Source organism: Homalodisca vitripennis, chromosome 4 (assembly GCF_021130785.1).
Source record: "Homalodisca vitripennis isolate AUS2020 chromosome 4, UT_GWSS_2.1, whole genome shotgun sequence".
Classification (NCBI taxonomy): Eukaryota; Metazoa; Arthropoda; class Insecta; order Hemiptera; family Cicadellidae; genus Homalodisca; species Homalodisca vitripennis.
The window spans coordinates 205,045,318-205,067,028 of NC_060210.1; the positions used below are offsets into that span (position 1 = coordinate 205,045,318).

Below are 21,711 nucleotides of genomic sequence, written 5' to 3' on the forward strand. Positions count from 1 at the left end.
TTCGAAAAAAATTATTATATTTGAGCCATTAGAGTTCACCAAGTTCTGACCCACATTAGTTAAGAATTTATTAAATTCGTTAGCTACTTCAAGCTTAATTTTGTCATTGAATAATTTGGTATTTGGCAAATATTTATTTAGGTAAGAAACTTTGTTAACCCGTCTACCACTCAATTTAATTAAAACCCCCTAAAACATATTTAAATCCCCATTAGCTTGGTCGAATTTATCACAAAAATAATATTTTTTAGTTGCTTTAAATTTCTGCATAAAATGTTCCTGCAATTGACATAGCAGGTTTTAAGCTCCACATTAAATGGTTGCTTTTTCACTAATTTACGTAATTTATCTTTGTCTTATAGCATGGACTAAATCTGAAGTAATCCATGGTTTTAGCTTTTTTTGATCTCGTTATAAATTTATTCGATTGTCTATTGAAATTGTAATAATATTCTGAAGTTGTAATGTAAAAACATTAACATTAGTGCTGTTAAAAATTGATTGCCAATTAGCATTTAAAAGGTTATCATGTGGTAACACATGGTCGATATAGGTGCGATGTGCAGGGTCGATCTGAGAGGAGGCGTTCTGTGTAGTAGTGTGCGTAATATTATTTTAATGGCTCAGCCTGGGTATTATGAAAAGTGGTGGTAACTTAATCAATTAAACGTTTAAAATGTGTTGTTATTTATAAAAATAAATTATTTTCAAATAATGCAATGTGTCTGTTTGATGTTTAGTAATTTATTGAAACATTTGTAGTGAAATAATCTTATGATAAATCAAAGGCATATTAATCAACCAAGTCCATTGTTCTTAAATTTTAACGTTTAAAATATTTAGTAATGCATATAGTAACATACAGTTAATTTTTGTTAATCATTTCTATTAATAATATATATTTACATTTACTAGATTCCTGAAACAATACATTTATTGTTATATATCTATCCATTCACTGTAAAATATATTGTTTCTTCCTCTATCCGAACACATTTTTTTTGCAAGCAGGTCCTTTCGTTCACTTGGTCATTACATCCAGTCGTTCATTCTTTCATTTTGTTCAGTCAACACGATGACCTGTAAAACACGCTCTAGCGGGAAGGCTTAGTAACTCTGTACTGACCGGTTCAACTGAACGGGTCGCAGCAGTGAACGATACCGACTGAGCCGGATTAGTCAGCTGATTTTATTAGATTGAAATAGAGTGAGCGCCGAGCAGTGGTGGGGATGCTTGGAGGGGCGGCGGAGGGATTTTTACCCCACCCTGCGTGAACTCAAATCAACCAAGGTTTTTTTGTTAGCGGTTTACCTATAGTTCCACTGTCAGTGTTTCACTAATAAAAAATAAGGTGGACACCATTATTATCCACAAACACAAAGTACGTTTGTTTATCTTATTCTGTATGTGTGTGTGTGTGTGTGTGTATATATCCAGAGGCTACAAAATATAATACCGAGATGGGACCTTATGACAGTAAAAATTATGGTATTTATAAAGCAGCTAATATTTAACAATTAAATAAAATATATAATGAGGAGTAGACAAGATAAACTATATGTAACTTTAATTTAATTTATTTTATTTAGAAATTAAAACATAACGGATGTAATTTTTAATAGGTACTAAATGTGATAACTAATTCCTCAGTCCTTTACGGGGAATGGTGGAGGGTTCCAGTTGAAGTAGAACAAGCCGGACGCCTTTGCCTGAAACACAGACCACAGTGTTTAATATGTACTAAATGTCATAATCTATTTCTCAGTCCTTGATGGGAAATGGTGGAGGGGTCCAGTTGTAGAACAAGCTGGACACCTTTGCCTGAAACACACACAGACCACAGTGTTTAATAGGTACTAAATGTCATAATTAATCCCTCAGTCCATAGTGGTGGAGGATGGCCAGACTCCTTGGCCTGAAACACACACATAATACAGTGTTTAATAGGTACTAAATGTCATAATTAATCCCTCAGTCCATAGTGGTGGAGGATGGCCAGACTCTTTGGCCTGAAACACACACAGAATACAGTGTTTAATAGGTACTAAATGTCATAATTAATCCCTCAGTCCATAGTGGTGGAGGATGGCCTGAAACACACACAGAATACAGTGTTTAATAGGTACTAAATGTCATAATTAATCCCTCAGTCCATAGTGGTGAAGGATGGCCAGACTCCTTGGCCTGAAACACACACAGAATACAGCGTTTAACATGCTGAGAGGCATATCGCGCTGATTGGTACGACAGCCAGGCGGTGCGCCTGAATTAGCACCCCCTGGACATAGCATCCCCTCGCTACTGACGTCACGAAAGGGGGTGCTAAATCAGCACAGTGGCCGTGTCCATGCCCTGAATAAGCACCCCCTTCCAATACAGGGGTCCTAATTCAGCGCCCTGACCGCGTTCATGTGCTGATTTAGCACCCCCTTGTATCTGGGGGCTGCTAAATCAGCGCCTATACATTATTGATTCGATGAATAATTACCCCAACGGAATAGAATAATAAAAGTTTAACCATATTGCCATTTATTTTTCAATCAAATAAAATAATATATATATATATATATATATATATATATATATATATATATACAATAATTTAAATATATTGCAATGAGTATATTTACTGCATTGCTGTGGTTTACTTAATATTTAAAAAACAAACAGTTCTTTCCCAATTGTAAAAATACTATGCATCAAATATACTTAAGTAAAAAAACTAGGTTCTAGGCATTCAGATACAGCTTTATTTTAAAGTAAAATTAATTTGAAACCATAGTACGAACAACGCAGAGGAATTGATATTGCTTAAATCCAGCATGTGTAATAAATATACATGGTCAGAGATTATAACAACCTATTAACCACTTTAAAAACAATTATTTATTTATTTTAATTTTTCGAATACCAATAAAAAGCGGGAAAATTTAGAACCATGAAATTGTAATTTTGCAACGGCTAAGGGCCAATTATTTTTAAGGATGCATCATAAACTGAATTATACTATTTAAACTGAATAGTATAATTCAAACACAACTGACAAACAATTTAAATATTATTTTATATCTGCAAGAATCAATATCATTCAGTTATACCCATATCAGTTAGTTCAACTATGATTAAAAAAAAACGCTGAAAATATTTTTAAAACACGTAGCAATAAATATACTACCATATTTTCAAAAGCGTTATTGCTTAGGTCAAAACACACATTTACATACTGAGTATTATGGATCTACATTGCTTAATTTCCCCTATGTCGGTTAGTGTGCGTTTTTTGTTGTTGTTAAAAATGGAATATCTTAAAACCTAATACATTTAATCCTACCAAGTCTTGGTCAAAATTTTATGTTGGCTAAAAAGATTTTATGATGTTATGTTTAATACTTTCAAAATAGTGGCTATTAATAATATTATATTTTACCTTTTAACTTCTTGATGTGTCTGCTAGGTGTTGATGTTCACTACATATATGTGTTATCTGATAATTAATTATTTTGAATTTTAGTGCACTGTGAGTACTGAAAACTTTTAAACTTTCTTTCAAATAATAAAAATTATTCAAAATAATAGTAGACTTAACATATTTGAAGTTTTAACAAGTAAAATCTTTGATTGAAACATTTGGACTGGCTTTTTAACCTAAAAGTCTGCAGTTAATTTATTATACATTTTGGAGTTTGGAGAGAAGTGGCAGTGATTTTAATTAAGATTTTCTATATTAAATTGTATATAACTAATAAACTTTCAATATTTTTTCAAGCAATTATAAAATCTAAATAATATAAATATACAACAGAATCGTCTTGCTCAAACTTGCTACTTCATGCAGTAGTGGGACAGATTAGTGATATCGTCTGCTAGAGGCATCAGCATATTGTAGCTCAGTGGTAGAGGTTCAGACAGTTGTGTCAAAGGTTCATGGTTCAAATCTAACTCCAGCATAGTTATATTTTTGCTTCCTTCAGAGGTGATTTTATTATTTATAGTATTTTTATAAAACATTTTATTGTGTTCTAGTTACAAAAATAATATATATTTATTGGTACATTGAGTTCAAAAAATCAATTTATTTTTCTTTTGTGTACAAATAAATAATGCCTAGAAAGGATGGAAAGGAAAATAAACCTGAGCATCCCTGTGGTGAATGCCAAAAAAATGTTGGCAATAATTGTAGAGCTGTGTTATGTAGGAATGAGTGTCTACAATGGTATCATATGAAATGTACTTCACTTACTATAAGAGAACTCAAACAAATAGACAAGTCTAACATCAAGTGGTCTTGTGACAAATGTATGAATAAACGATCAGAGAATGATGATCACTGTGAATCCTCTGAGGAAAGCAAAACTGACCTAAATGAGAGTGATCCATTCATAAACATGGAGACTAGGCATACTAATGATATTACAATGGAAGTAAACAAAGAACTTGAACAACAATTAGAAAATTTACACTTTGTTGTGAATACATTAAATGAGGATCTGCAAAAAGCTAAACAAGAAATTGAAGATCTTAGGAATCAAAATGTCTGTCTCGAAACTATGGTGTTGCAAAAAGAGGAGAAAATTATTTTGCTTCAAGCTGAAATTAAAGAATTAAAGAATAACTTAGTGACATCTGAAGAGTCTTTTACTGTTGTCTCAAAAAAGAAACATGATAGTAAACGAAATAGTTTACCAGCAGTTTTAACATCCTTTTCTCAAAATAGCAAACTTAACCGTACTATTAATCACCGTTCCTACTCATCTGTGGTTAACAAAGAGCAGAATAAAGTTAATTTTCTTAAAAGGCAGTCTTTTACAAAAAGTAAGAATGTTGGGCCTAGTTATTTTTCTGAAAATCGCTACAATATTTTAACACCACCCGATGATAGTGCAGTGGAGGACACAAGTGTCTTGCATGAGGTTGAGGACAGAATTCCTGAGAAGAAAATGTTGATCTGTGCGGATAGTCATGGGAAGGACTTGTCGTGGCATATTAACACCCAAATAAATAATGATCAGCATAACAAGTCTCTCAAGTCTGTGGGTTTTGTCACTCCTGGAGGCCGTGCATCGCAAATTCTTAGTAGGAAAAATATTGATGAAGAGCTAAAAAATGAAGAAGACATGTTAGTTATTATGTGTGGGACTAATGATGTGGCTAGGAATGAGGGAGAAGAAGCATTAAAAAGAATTAAAAAAACTCTTGACGAATGTAAGGATAAAAAAATTATACTAGTGGACCTTCCGAATAGATACGACTTGGTTGATTGGTCATGTGTCAACCAAGAGACCAGGAAGACTAACTTGGAACTCAAAAGACTCGGTGAGTGCTATACGAATGTGACTGTGGTGGAGGCTAGCAAAGCGGAGAGGCAGATGCACACATCAAACGGTATGCATCTCAATAGAACTGGTAAGAGATGGTTGGCGGAGAGAATATGTGAGGCAGCGGGGATAAGCAGCTGTCAACCCGAGCACACGTCAGGGACCAGACCGACACCGGCGGGAAACGACCAACCACCTACAGGGGACCTTCAGCCTTCGACACCACAACCAACACTGACAAACTCCTGAGTTTATTCCATCTAAATATACAGTCCATTAGAAATAAGTTGTTTTCTTTAGAATTAGCATTAGATAAATTGAATTGTAACATAATAACTATCAATGAGCACTGGTTGAATCAAGATGAAAGTTCACTGTATATTCCATCAGGGTATGTTTTAGCAGATATTTACTGTAGAAAACCTCCTCTTACTAGGGGTGGGTGTTGCATATTTGTCAAAGTGGGTATAAATTACAACGTAATTAATGTAAGTAGTTTCTGTCTTGAAGGAGTATTTGAGGTATCAGCAATTATTTTGAATGACATAAATAGCATTGTTATTACCATTTACCGTACACCTACTTCAGATGTATGTATGTTTATTTATTTATTAGAACTATTGATTAAGTTTGTAATTAAGAAGTACAATGGAGCATTGATTATAATATCAGGTGATTTTAATATTGACATAAAAAAGAACACACTTAAAACTGTATCCTTCCTAAACATGCTTAGATCTTACAACTTATATTGCTTAAATACTGAGAGTACAAGAAACAATGCATGCCTGGACAATGTCATAACTAATGACTTGAAAGAAAAAACTAACTGTAAAGTGTTTAGATAGGCATAATGCGATAATGTGTTATGGAATCTGTAAAAAATGGTGGCATATTGCTTGTGCAAGTATTTCAAAGCCTCAATACGACCATTTTAAAACATTTCAAGTATGCCAGGAATAAAATGGTACTGTGTGTTTCTTGCCTTCCAAATGCTGTTATCAAACAAAGTACCGAGTCTGCGTCGGGAACTGATCTGCATCCGTCGAACGAATCTGACTGCTCCGCGATTCTTAACGTTGTAGTGACAGAATTGGAAGAAATAACCAAAAATAACCTAAGTTTGTCTAAAAGGTTAAGTGAACTTGAAAATGAAAATAATGTGTTTAGGACACAGCTAAATGAAATTATGCGACATTTCCATGCCAACTCAAAAAATTGAAACATCCACAAACGAATCCAAAGAAACCGAATCGTTTCTGAGAACGGTTCAGGGAAAGAGAGTTGTTCCAATACATCGAACAGCGTAATAAATCCAGAAATAGGAATGGAACCTAATCTTAGTGAATATGTAAATGAAATTACCGATGACAAAATTAAAACCCCATCTTATGTAGATATTGTTAAAACCCGAACTTCTAAAACGGCTTACAAATAGAATATGCCAAGATGTAAATAACAAAAATGTTGAAGTAAGTCTAGGCTCAAATAGTGACTCGGACACTACTCGGACTGAAACCTCTTTGGTTGCAAGTGACGATGTTTCTCCTTCTAAGACAGAAAATATGTTAAATAAAGATTGGCAAGCTGTTGGGCCTAGAAGGAAAAATGTGAGAAATAAAATAGGAAAGCTGGACAGTGAGGTTAGGAATGGACTTGGCAAGGCTAATCTAGGCCTAAGCAAAAATAGGGTAAGCCCATACCCAGAGGTCATCCAAATACAAAAAGAAACACTCTATTATAATCGGTTACAGGTGATAGTGTCTCATCAAGCCTTCTCGGTGCTAAGAAGGCTTGGTTTCATTTGGGAAAAGTCGCTATGGGAACGAGTGAAGAGGATGTTCAATGTTTTGTAAGTAAAGCCTTTCCTAATATTAGTTTTAAGTGTTGAAAAACTTGAAAACAAGGGAGTAAACAAGAGCTTCAAGCTAGGAGTAGATTTTTTACATAAAGATAAGGTTATGGATTGTACCCGCTGGCCCAGAAATGTAACACTGAAGCGTTTTTTTTTATTCAGAAACACACAAACTCTCAGTGTAACTTAGTTTCTCATTTGTCTAACATTCAGTCTAGTGATATTATTCTTCCTAGCTTAAACTCCCAAACAACTAGACATAGGCCTAAGTTAAAAAAAGCCTATGAAAAATTATAGCTCAGACAAGGTAATAGCCTCAATAAATGTTCAATGTTTAAAGGACAAAAATGGAGGTTCTATCTTTCTTTATATTGGAAACTAGACCAAATATACTGTGCATTTCAGAGCATTGGCTAGTTAAAGATGAAATTGATGTGTACAACCCAAATTGAAGATTTAATTTTGGCGGATGCCTATTGTAGACAGGAACATATAAAAATGGAGGCACAGCAGTTTATGTTAAAAATAATCTTAGATATAAAAAACTTAACCTTGAACAATTTTGTAAAGAACTAACTTTAGAAATTGCCGCTACTGAGCTCTTGGACTCTTTAATGATCATCATGTCGATTTACCGCTCTCCTGATAGTGATTTTGATGAGTTTATTCAACTTCTGGACAAATGTTTTACTTTTCTTTCTCGAAATAAGAAAAAACTTGTGGTCTGTGGTGACTTTAATGTACACCTGGAAGAAAAATCACGGGAAGAGAACATTTTTTACAAACATGCTCATTAGTCATGGCCTATACATTTCAAACAGACTACCCACAAGAGGCACAGCGTGCCTAGATTCCATGGCTACAAATTTTGATTCTTGGGATTATAAGGTGGAAGTCATTGAACCTATGATTGCGGACCATAGTGCAGTTATTATGACAATAAAGTTCAAGTTTGGGAAATGGTAAACACAAAGAAAGTTTCATGGCATGATAAGTATAGTTTTACAAAGCGCGTCATCAAGGATGAGCAGCTGCCTGTTACTAAGGAGGGCTCTAAAAAACGTAAACTGGCCAATTGAATTGGGTGATCACTATTTATCTGAGCACTCCTTTGATAGATTTCTTCAAACCTTTAATTACAATTTTGATATATTTTTTCCATTAAAACCTTTTAAAAAAAATCCAGAAAACGGAACTAAATGTCATTTTAAAGATAAATCTTGGTATACAGCAGACTTGCGCAGACTTAAAAACTTAGTAGTTCTTCTAAATGATCATTATAAATCAGCAGTCTCACCAAAAGACCGTGATGAGTACTATGCATTATATTGTAAAACAAATAAACAATACAGACTGGAAGTAACAGAAGCTAAGAAGGCCTTCAACGTCCACACCATCAGGTCATCCTCCAACATGTGTAAGAGCGGCCTGGGATATTATAAAACTCACACAGACCTAAGAAGCCATATGCTTCCTGCCTCAGAAAGTCCTGACAACATAAACAATTTCTTCATAGAGGCTGTTGAAGAGATAGTGACAAACCTTCCGGAGATGGACTTTAACCCCTCTGTATATTGCAAATAGGCCTAAGCCTATATTAGACCATTGGTTAGAGGTGCGACCACTAGATATTATAAAAATAGTAAATAGGCTAAAGAACTCTAGAAGCCCGGATATCTATGGTGTTTCCTTGCTTTGTTTTTGAAAGCGGTGATCCATGAAGTAGCAAACCCTCTATCAGTAGTAATAAACAAGTGTCTTAGTCGAGGTATCTTTCCAGATGCTTTGAAGATTGCACGCACAGTCCCCATCTACAAGAAAGGAAATCCTGAGGAACTGGCGAATTACAGGCCAGTTTCAGTTCTGCCAGTGGTGTCTAAGGTCATGGAGTCAATAATGAAAAAACAGTTGGTTGATTTTTTTGAGTCCAACAATCTGCTCAGCAACACCCAACATGGCTTCAGAAGTGGACGTTCTACAACCACTGCCTTATTATCCATAGCATCAAAGATAATGGAAGCTTTCGAGGCTGGCGAATCAATGGCTCTTGCGCTCTGTGATCTGAGCCGAGCATTCGATTGTGTGCCGCATAAGATACTACTTAGCAAGCTAAATTCCTATGGGATCGAAGGAACAGTTCACAAAACTATTTCCAGCTTATCTCGAAAATAGACAACAGAGGGTATCGCTTGGTGGGGCTACTTCAGGAAGTAGAGAAGTCATGCATGGAGTGCCACAAGGTTCCATCCTGGGACCTTTGCTCTTCTTAATTCTTGTGAATGATTTAAGACTGGGAGGCAGGGCAGTGCTGTTTGCAGATGACACTACGCTCCTGTCCAGAGGAAAGCTGATACACTCCGTGCTTCAGGAAGCCGAGGACTTGTTAGCAGATGCCAAGAGGTGGTTCACCACAAACAAACTAAAATTAAACGAAGAGAAAAAACACAACTGATATTCTGTACTCTAAAAAATGGAGATGTCATAGAGGACTGTGATGAGGTCCGTTTAAATTACTCGGTTTCTGGCTGGACCCGAAGTTAAATTGGAATTGCCACATAGACAAAGTCTGCACAAAACTCTCCAGGGTTATCTTCTTGCTGAGAAAACTGAGAAACGTGTACCAGAGCGGTGCCTGGTAACGGTGTACCACGCACTTTTTCACTGCCACCTAGCCTATGGTATTCTGCTCTGGGGCCATGCATCAGCATGCAGCAGAATACTTGTTCTCCAAAAGAAGGCGCTACGCATCATTACATCTTCAGACCATCTGGAGCATTGTAGGCCTATTTTTCAAACGCCTCAGGGTATTAACGGTTCAAGGCCAATATGTAATGAACTCGCTTATATACGTAAAGGAGAATGAATCTCTGTTTGGGAGAAGACAAGATGTCCATGGCTACAACACCGCCATGCAAAAGACCTAAACACCCTAAAATGTAGACTTTCAAAATCGTTGAACAGTTTTCCAATAGCAGCGGTCAAACTATACAACAGCCTACCGGAAAGCATCAGAAATATGAAACACTATTAAGTTCAAGGAAGCCATATGGTCCGGACTTACAAGTAGGCCTATCTATGCACTCAAGGAACTTGAAGATGACCCACTGTTCTAGTCCTGCCACCATAAACCTTTGTAAATAGTGTATATAGTTTTAAATACTTGACAAAATTGTTCTGAACAAATTGCAAACAGTTTTTAAAACAAATTGACACAGTCTATCTGGTTTTATCAGTCAAAGACGAAGACATCAAGTATCAAGTAAGTAAGTAAGTATTTCAACCTTGTTTGTCTGACCATGCAGGACTTTTTGTAACATTTAACCCTAGAACTGTTAATCGACATAATTATGTCGGTTAATGCCGCTTTTGTGGTGTTAACCGTCAAAATTTTGTCGATCAAACATTCCCTCGTATAATTACTTTTTATAATATACTCCGGTAACGTATCGATATAATTCATGCACCATTGGATTCGGGAAGAAAAATGCTAAGGAACAGATGAGTTTTATTCCTCTTTGTATTATGGTTATGACGTAGCAAGCTTGTTATTTTGAACGTAAAAGAAAACGCGACGCCGTTTGTTGTGACCGCCATATTGCCGCTGCCGTTCTGTATCACTTTCGTGCCGAGCTGTGGATATTTGTAAGTTTTAATAGTTTTACGCGTGTTTTAGTGTCGTATTTAATGTGTAGTGTGTTGTTTGATGTCGTAGTAGTGTAAACATATATATTTTAGAATAAATCAATTTCTATTTACTGAAATATGTTTGAGAAATTACCGGCTTTGTGTAGGCTATGGCAAAATGACTTGGCTAAAATTCATTTGACATAGTTTGTTATTGTTTTCACTTACTAAACGTTATTTATAGCACTCTTTTAGCTCTGAAGTAACTATTTATTTTTGGTAAATAGATAGTTTTCACAATAAAATATATATTTCCTGTAATTTCTTTGGTTATTTAAAATAACTGTTTGGGTTATTCTATATTTTTTCAATATCTTTAGTTATATTTATAGTTTTTCTAACTACATAATATTTTCTATTACTTATAAACCATAAATTTATAAATTTTGATATAGTACAAGCTTTAGAAACTATTTTATATTTTGCTGAATGAAAAATTTTCGCAAAGTTTTTGAATAATGGCAAAATTTAACTTTTACTTTTCAAAAAATAATTTATGGTAATTATTTCATTACTACTGTAGATTCTATTTTATTCTAAGTAATAAAATATGCAAAATAACATGTATTCATAGATAAATGTATTAGCAAAACTTGTTTTACCAAAGTCTTACGTGTACACCCGATTTTCAGAATTTATACGCATCGCTGCTTTTTGTTCTATAGCTTTATGATGCTTTCATAAATGTGTATAATGTTTATGTTTTTCTGAAACTAGATAAAATTTGACACAGAATGGCTATCTCACTTATAAATATTTCTCACTATAACTTCATTTGCTAGGTATGGTCCCCCCCAAATTTAAGAAATATTTTTCGTAAATTTTATATTTGATTAAAAAAAGTGTTTATTAGAAAATTGTTGATGGTTTAATTTTACAATATAGTGCACTTCTACGTTTAATTCTGAACACAAAAATATATACTCTTATTTATATTGCTTTTTACTTTATATTTTTAATAATTTTTTTTAAAAAAAACCTTGCGCGAAGCTCCAAAACAGCCCGACACTACAGGATGAAATGACCGCCAGTTCTAGGGTTAACAATACAAATTTAACGAGGGATAAAGAGAATAAATATTGTAGTGTAAGAAATCTGAAACCAGGAGCAATTTCTAACTTGAAAGCTCAACTAATACACGTAGATTGGTTGCCATTAAGAATGTATAGTGATGTAGATGAGGCTTTCAGTTCATTTATTGGTGTATTGTCAGGTATCTATAATAACTGCTGTAAGGTTAAGAAAACTAAAGTTAACTCTTTAAGAAACAAACCGAAAGTTAATTGGTTTACACCTGAACTGAAGAAAATGAGAGAATTTTTGCTAGTTTTGTACGATAGGTTAAAACATGGTGTAAATAATGAGGATAAAATTCAGCTTAAGAATAACTATGCTTTGGCAAAAAAAAGATACAAGTGTAAAATTACTCAGGCAAAGATAGCTGCAAATAGTCATTACATTCAAAATGCAAATAACAAGTGTAAAGCTGCATGGAATGTAATAAAAGCAGAAAGTCAAAGTATAAAATTAAGTAAAGAACCAGAAGTGGATTCCAAACAATTGAATGAATATTTTGTTAATGCTGCTTCCCAGCTAAATCAAAGTAATGCCATCAGTCAAAACAATAATAGTAGCAAAGCTTTAGAATTTTTAAACCAATACCTGTCTAGTCATTCTAATTTAGATTTAAAGTTTAAGTGACATCACATTACAGAATTTGATATTTTGAAATGTGTATCACAGTTAAGTTCATCTCAAAGTGAGGACATATATGGTTTTTCAAACAAGGTTGTAAAAGAAATTATTTATGTTATATTGGAGCCACTATTATATCTGTACAACATGATGCTTCAGCAAAACGTATTTCCAAATGTTATGAAAGTAATTAAAGTGATACCTATTTATAAGAAAGGAGATAAACTGAATCCAGCCAATTATCGCCCAATATCTTTGGTACCTATTTTTAGTAAGATTTTTGAACATTGTATAAAAGAGCAGCTGTATGGATATATATCACAGAATGGTCTTATCTGTGATGAGCAGTTTGGGTTTATACATGGCCGTAATACTATCAAGGCTGTAGAATCAGTAGTCAGTAAAGTCTTAAATAGTTTTGAATGTAAAACCATATGTTCTGCTACACTAATAGATCTATCAAAAGCATTTGACTGCATTCCACATGACTTGCTGTTGAAAAAACTAAATCAATATGGTGTTAAGGATGGGGAATTGAGACTTTTTTCATCATACCTCACTGGTAGAAGGCAGACGGTGGTACAGGCTAATGACCAATCTGATTTCTGTAATGTAAAAATTGGTGTACCACAAGGATCAGTATTGGGACCTTTCTTGTTCATTATAGCGGTGAATGACTTTGCAAATAGCATGCCTTGCAATTCAGTTCTATATGCAGATGATGCAACACTACTGAGCAGGAACAAACAGCTAGACCTTCTTATGTTGGATCAGAGCAGAGCATTAGAAAGAGCAAAAGAATGGTTCAAAGTCAACTCTCTTGTAGTAAATAATGACAAAACTGAACACATATGTTTCTCCTTAGATTTTAATGTAAGCAATAATTTTAAACCTGTTAAGCAGTTAGGTATATATTTAGATAGTAGGCTAAGCTGGGACTTTCATATTCAAACTATTTGTAAAAAATTAGCTAGAGTAATTTATTTATTACGTAAATTAAAAAGCTGTGTAAGTTCAGAGATGCTGTTGACAGCTTACTATGCATTCTTTCATCCTCATCTACTGTATGGAGTGGTGTTATGGGGTAATAGTAGTGCAGCCAAGCAAGTGTTTTTATGGCAAAAAAAGGCACTAAGAGTAGTTAAGGGTATACCAGAAAGAGAGTCTTGCTACCCAGTTTTTAAAGAATTACATATAATGACTCTGCCTTGTCTATTTATTTATGATTGTTTGTTAAGAGTTAAGGCAAACCTAAGTAAATATCAGCTAAGACAGGATGTACATAGTTACCCAACTCGATATAATGGAAAGTTAGATGTTTTAAGTGTTAGATTAGAGAAAACAAAGAAAAGTCATATATTTATTGAAATAGAATTGTTTAATAAACTACCAAGAATAGCTTGGTCAGTCAGCATGGTGAAATTTAAAAATGTACTGAGGACCTGGTTTAAAGAGAAAGCTTTTTATTCTATAGAACAATATTTGGCAAGTGATACTAGTGATATGAGATTTTAAATTAGGATAATACATTCATTACTGTTGATTTGTTGTAGTTTATTTTAAATTGTTGACTAATTTTACCAATTTTATCTCGATTATTTTAATTCACTAGTTATAGGCTTTTTGTTATTGTTTTGTTATTCACTGTTAATCTTGTTAATATTTTCTGTTAATTCTTGTTGTTAGTTTCTTGTTACTCTATTTAAATTTGTTAATTAATTATTAAAAATTAGGAAATTGAAAGAAGCTTAAGGAAACTGAAATAAGAAGTTCTTAGTTTAAATATTTTTTAAGCCATTCATATTACTGACGATGTTTATTGCATGTAAATCATGTTTAACAACAAATAAAGATCTTGAATCTTGAATCTTGAATCTTAAAATCTGCAATTTTTCTAAAATATTGCAAGAAAATGAATTTGAGAGGGTTTTATCACAAATCTAATGACCAAATATATAAAATATCATATGCATAGATTTACTGTAACAAAACACTGTTGGCATTGAGGTTCTCAGCGAGTAGGTCAAATTACAAAAATCGAGTGAACGGCAGCTCCAGAATATCTTATGCCAATTGTGCTCACATCTTAGTCCCTTCATTTAAAGTACAGAAAATACATTAATATCTGTTGCCAAGCAACTTTTTTTGTCTAATAAATTAAAAACTACTAGAGATATTGCAAATGTATCAACAATGAACGCCTTTATGAACAATGAAGGACAAATACAAACGTCTTAATTAACAATTATAAACTGTTTTATTTATCATAAAGCTTAAATCTATTCACAATGTATGTTAAAAAAACTAAATAAAGTGACTAGGTTATGTGTTGTATATTAATAATAATAAACAACAAGAAAAGTCGTACAGTAATATTCAGACAATAATGCTTTTATAGATGACAAAATCAAAGATAAGCGGTTTTATTGGAAATACATCTGATTGTCGCTTTACTAAATTTTCGTAAATAAATATGTCCTAAAACAACAGATATTGAAATAAATTCATTAAACATCAAATGCATGATTCTATTCTACCCTTAGATAGGCCTGAAACATGTATTTCAAATATTTTGCATAATAAATGACAAAAATTAAAAAATATGGATAAAATATTCTAAAGCTGCTGTTAATTTATTTTCACTAACGTGTTTTTTCACAGTAAAGATGCTCTTAATGAGTTATTTATTATTTATTAGTTTGAAATAGTATTTGAGTAATTTGATTTGTGATACAATCGACGATCTGATTTATTCTTGTATACCTGCTGGATTTTGAGACATTCAAAGTTATGAATCAGATTTAATGGCCGCCATTTCAAAAGTATTAATGAATATTTTTTATAACTGGCCTTGATACTATAAATATTTTATCCAAATTAGGTAGGATTTGTTTATTTAAGATATTAAACCGAATTTTTCTATAAAAACACATACAGACTGACGGATAGGAAACTAAGCATCGACGATCTATTTCCATATTCTGAAATGCGTTTGCCATGACCTGAGTAGTTGCGGTATATAGACTTGTCTTAAGAATTACAAACAATTTCTACAGAGTGTTCCACAACCTACCAATATTTTCATACATTATTCACGGACCAAAGGCAAAAACAATCATATTCACCTTTCTAAAACCCAATAATTACTAAAATAGCCACAATTTTGTTTTGTTTTTGTCTTTTTTTACTTTACTATTTAATGGATTGTTTAGGTTAAAATTTTGTATATACCCTTCTAACCTTAAGGCCTAATTACATCAAAAATTTAAATTTCTTACAAGCTTTATTTTCAAAATTGTGATTTCTAAAAAATCTTTAAGCGTAAATATCTTAAAATCGATATATGGTAAAAAAGGTCTCAATTATTACACAATTTAATTAAAAATCCAACGATACCAAGTTTTAAAAACTAGTTGTGAAATAAGGGAGATAGTTTGTTTTTTCAAACCAATTACCAAACAATATCCGCCTTTATTATATGACAGCACTGAATGTGGGCTGCAACAATCAGCTGTTTTGATTTTAGCTGCTCTAATCAGGTGATTTTAACATTACATTGCTGAACCGTGGTCATAATATCCTTAAGTATTTCTTGATACGTTGATTAATTAGACCAAAAATTTAAACAGTAGTTATTGTAGCTCTTTACTGTTGATCGCTTAATATTTCTATTTAATATTTTATTTTTTAAATTGAAGACCTCAGACTTACTTCTGACCCTTAGCTTGTAAATTTATACGGAGTTTGTAGATATGCTATTGATTACGGTGGTAAACGTAGATGCTTAAATGTACCAGTAAAGATTGCTATTTGTTGCAGTTGTTAAGTTCAACCGAGGTTTGAAGATTTTGTTATACCCGGAAAATAAAACATTCATTATACTTTCCGATATAAATAGCCTTAAAATAAAAGAACAGCTAAGCTGAAGTGTAATTTTAAATTTTACCTTATATTTAGACGCTTCACTGAGATTTCACTCTTCTTTCTACAATATTGTAAGAATGTTCATCCTTAAGTTTGACACTTCCAGATACATGGGGTTAGAAGTGCACGTGTGACTAATGTAACACACAATAGTGATTCTTTAACTGCATAAAAAAGGCGATGATTTTCAGTTTTTGTCCATACATCATTACCGTGTTCTAGTTTATCTTTCTCTTTACTAGTGTAAAAGTATCCGTTACCTAGAAAGTATAATATGCCACACCTTGGGTCTGTACACTCAAACATTGTTTGATTTCTTCTTATATTTTTTATGAAACTTCATCAAACAAATTCACTATACATAATAAGTTCTGTATTAATATAGGAATAACAACTGAGAATAACATCGATATTATTACTCGACCACTCGATGCGGTCAGATCAGTTTTGGACAGTAGGGTCGGTAGTGCACGGACGGGTTTCGTCAGCTTCGTCAAAATTATGTTTGAACCTACAGTCCTACAATCGATATTTGCAGGTTGATTTTACTCAGTATATGTCATATTTGGTAGACGGCCGATATAACGAGCAACGATGTTAAGGCAAAAATAAGGAGTTTCAAGTTTTTATATGTTTACTAGATGATACCCGCTCCTTCGTACAGAATTTTTGTAGAATAACTGGTACGTCATAGACATCTCCTTCATGTCTTTAAAAAAAATGGCTATCTACTGATTAAATAAATTATGGTCATTGGAAGATATTCTATTTTTAATTTCAATGCAACATTCCATGATTTTTTGAACTGATGTTCTAAAGTAATTACAAATCACGATCCCTCTTTTCCTATAGTACTGGTAATAAAAGACTTATGGTCCACATTTGAAAATAGGGTTACTCATAAAAGGAGCAACAAAACATATACTGGTATGTGGGAATATTTTACATGTTATAGTTGATAACACTTAATATGAAAGTCCCAATATGAATTATATTATTCATTCTAGTAATAGGGCACTAATTATCATCGATACCGTTAGAAAAAGTAATATAATCGAGGGTATAATCCTTTACCAGAGGGATATATCTGCTAGAGGTAAGATGCACAGAAGTCGACCAAACATTTTTTTTATATTAACTAGTTAGGAAGAAACCTTTGGGGATTAATATACTTCATCCTTAGCTACCAATGCCTCATCCATAAGTTTTTTATCACAGTGTTAAGTTCATAAACTAATAATGCATCTTCAAGTTGTAGCCTCATGTGAAATATACCTTCCTTCCGACTCAGCCGGAAGGGATATTGTGTATTTGATGTTTCTATATATTACTTTAATTATGAAAAATAGTTAGGCATGATTCTATAGAGGATATTTTACACGTAAGCAATAGTAATACTTATGGGCGTAACCTAGAGATATTTTTGTGAGTACCATTCTACGGATTTTTGTGTAGTGTTAAGTCTATGGAACTGTTCCATTGTGCAAATGATTCACGGTACGCCTAATAGTGCATAAGATAAAAAAATTATAATCTAGTTTCTTACTGCAGATGGTTACGAATAATTATTTAAGGGCAGGTATTGAAAAATTATTTCTGTAATAAATAACAAGTCAAAAACTGTAATTTTCATGCTTCATCTGTTTAATTCCATAAAAACTAGTTTTGACATGTAATTAAAATTAAATATGAAACAAAAATGCCGCAAAGAAAAATTCTATACTGTGACAGTGAACTATTTTGCCTAAAATACGAGCCTAAATTGTTTACAAAATTATATTAGTTTTTTAAATTTGAGTTAATTAAACTAAAAAAAGAACACTCCATATCCGTGAAGCTATTAAATGAATAAATAGTTTAATTATGGATTCATATACAAATAACATAGTTTTAATTATATCTAGAAACATGTTTCATTGAGTTTTCACGATTGGATTAAGCTTGAAATGTTAATGCTCAGTGAATACCTTTAACTATACTATGAGTAGATTTTCCATTGGTATGGACGCCCAGTACGCAATGCCTGTACAATAAAAATGACACAGCATAGATACTAGACTAATAAATTGTGTATGAAAACCATAATTACATTTTACCTTCCGTAATATTCCAAAAATAGCTTTTTACTTTCACAAAAATGTACAACTGTAGATACAGCAGTAAATATCTTATATTCAAGAGGAAAACAAATGATAGTATTTTTATAGTATTCTTATAGTTGATATGAAAGTAATTAATATAAAAATCTTATATCTCAAAAGAATGAATCCATACATCTAAATTAAGACAGCTAATTAAAATTAAAACAAAAGCAGCATTTATCATTAGTTTTAATTTGTCTCTAATTACTGTATACTCATAGTTAAAGGGAAAAGAGCCTACATGGGCCTTAATGATCTGTGCATAGAGAATTTTATGTTTTTTTTAATATACATTTAGCAGTGTGTTAATTAATTTACAAACATATTAACTAAAAAAATCAACTGAAATAGAATAAATGAAGGATATGATTTAATTATTTATTTTAATAGGTGATATTTAGAAAAAATTAAGAAAGCAGTCATGAGTGAAAATTGTTAGAAAAATATGAAAATGTGTGTGAGAGGAAGGAGTGCTAAGGTCTATTAGCCTTGTTAGTCGGAGAATTATTATGTAATATTAAGTCTATGGTAATTTTGAAGAGAAAGTAGGCATATTTGATTATTACATTATTTAATTGTTTATCGGAAATTGCAAAACAATCGTAGATAGTAGCTTATAAGTGGTAACGTCACAAAAATCCAGATAACAAATGTATTTATGATTAGATTGAATATGTAAAAGATAAATAAATATCCTTTTTGCTGGTTGAGTGCTAGGGGGTGCTAATTCAGTGACTGAGCCATGTCCATGCGCTGAATAAACACCCCCTTGGAACAGGGGGGTGTTAATTCAGGGCTTCGACCATGTCCATGCGCTGAATAAACACCCCCTGGTAGTCGGGGGGTGCTAATTCAGTGTCTGGTCCGTGTCCGTGCGCTGAATTAGCACCCCCCTGCCGTGATGTCAGAGCCCGAGGGGGTGCTTATTCCAGGGGGTGCTAAAGCAGCATCCCCAGCCAGGCTATAATCAAAGTCTTCTTAGTTTATAACTCGCACAACATGAGATAAATAACAAGATTTCTTGTACGACTAAAATGTTAGACTAAGAACAAGATATCTTGTACGACTAAAATCATAGACTTCCGGCTCATGACACTGACCATGTTAGACTAAGAACAAGATTTCTTGTACGACTAAAATCATAGACTTCTGGTTTATGACACTGACCATGTTAGACTAAGAACAAGATATCTTGTATGACTAAAATCATAGACTTCTGGTTTATGACACTGACCATGTTAGACTAAGAACAAGATTTCTTGTACAACTAAAATCATAGACTTCCGGCTCATGACACTGACCATGTTAGACTAAGAACAAGATATCTTGTATGACTAAAATCATAGACTTCCGGCTCATGACACTGACCATGTTAGACTAAGAACAAGATTTCTTGTACGACTAAAATCATAGACTTCTGGTTTATGACACTGACCATGTTAGACTAAGAACAAGATTTCTTGTACGACTATAATCATAGACTTCTGGTTTATGACACTGACCATGTTAGACTAAGAACAAGATTTCTTGTACGACTAAAATCATAGACTTCCGGCTCATGACACTGACCATGTTAGACTAAGAACAAGATTTCTTGTACGACTATAATCATAGACTTCTGGTTTATGACACTGACCATGTTAGACTAAGAACAAGATTTCTTGTACGACTAAAATCATAGACTTCTGGTTTATGACACTGACCATGTTAGACTAAGAACAAGATTTCTTGTACGACTAAAATCATAGACTTCTGGTTTATGACACTGACCATGTTAGACTAAGAACAAGATATCTTGTATAACTAAAATCATAGACTTCCGGTTCATGACACTGACCATGTTAGACTAAGAACAAGATATCTTGTATGACTAAACAATGGCAAATGTTAGGAACAATTTTGTTTCCTTTACAATCCTTCCATAGATAAAAGCTAACTTTTAACCCTTTGAGTGGTCCAGTATCATTAATATTGAACAGAAGTACATAAATTGCAAGCATCTTCAATTTCGATTTCGATAATATTTTATATAGTAGTAGTTTTATCATAGTTTTACTTGAGGCATATAACCAAGTAACAGTATTCGACTAGTTTCAAAGTATCAATAAATGGGGTTTGCATAATTTGCTTCTTTCTCTTTTAGTCTGTAAAAAGCTTTATAATTATGACGATTTTGTTCTCCGACAGATGAATAGTGGTTGAACCAAGTGTATTCTGTGTCATGTCTTTTTGTTTCTTTACATGTTGTGTCGCTAATTGTATTTCTGTAAAATAATACAAATATTAATCATTTGTTCTTATAAGTATTATTCTATTTGTTTCGTTATAATACTGTCACTGACTTTAGTGTTGGTTATTACTCTGTAAGGATAAACAAGTTTGTTGGTACATTATTTATAGCAATGTGTTTCGTTATAATACTGTCACTGACTTTAGTGTTGGTTATTACCCTGTAAGGATAAACAAGTTTGTTGGTACATTATTTATAGCAATGTGTTTCGTTATAATACTGTCACTGACTTTAGTGTTGGTTATTACCCTGTAAGGATAAACAAGTTTGTTGTTACATTATTTATAGCAATGTGTTTCGTTATAATACTGTCACTGACTTTAGTGTTGGTTATTACTCTGTAAGGATAAACAAGTTTGTTGGTACATTATTTATAGCAATGTGTTTCGTTATAATACTGTCACTGACTTTAGTGTTGGTTATTACTCTGTAAGGATAAACAAGTTTGTTGGTACATTATTTATAGCAATGTGTTTCGTTATAATACTGTCACTGACTTTAGTGTTGGTTATTACCCTGTAAGGATAAACAAGTTTGTTGGTACATTATTTATAGCAATGTGTTTCGTTATAATACTGTCACTGACTTTAGTGTTGGTTATTACCCTGTAAGGATAAACAAGTTTGTTGTTACATTATTTATAGCAATGTGTTTCGTTATAATACTGTCACTGACTTTAGTGTTGGTTATTACTCTGTAAGGATAAACAAGTTTGTTGGTACATTATTTATAGCAATGTGTTTCGTTATAATACTGTCACTGACTTTAGTGTTGGTTATTACCCTGTAAGGATAAACAAGTTTGTT

The 21,711-nt window shown here is 32.9% G+C and overlaps 1 protein-coding gene across 1 annotated transcript in view; it reads right to left on the reverse strand.

The window, feature by feature from the left end:
- Window positions 1–1,562: 1,562 nt before the first annotated feature.
- The window catches only part of LOC124360936, a 39,878-nt gene continuing 19,729 nt past the window's right edge, over window positions 1,563–21,711 (reverse strand). Inside the window, exon 3 of the mRNA XM_046814953.1 lies at window positions 1,563–1,710. Coding sequence (XP_046670909.1) covers window positions 1,648–1,710 — 63 coding nt within the window. The 3' untranslated portion in view covers window positions 1,563–1,647. The remainder of the gene's footprint in view (window positions 1,711–21,711) is intronic.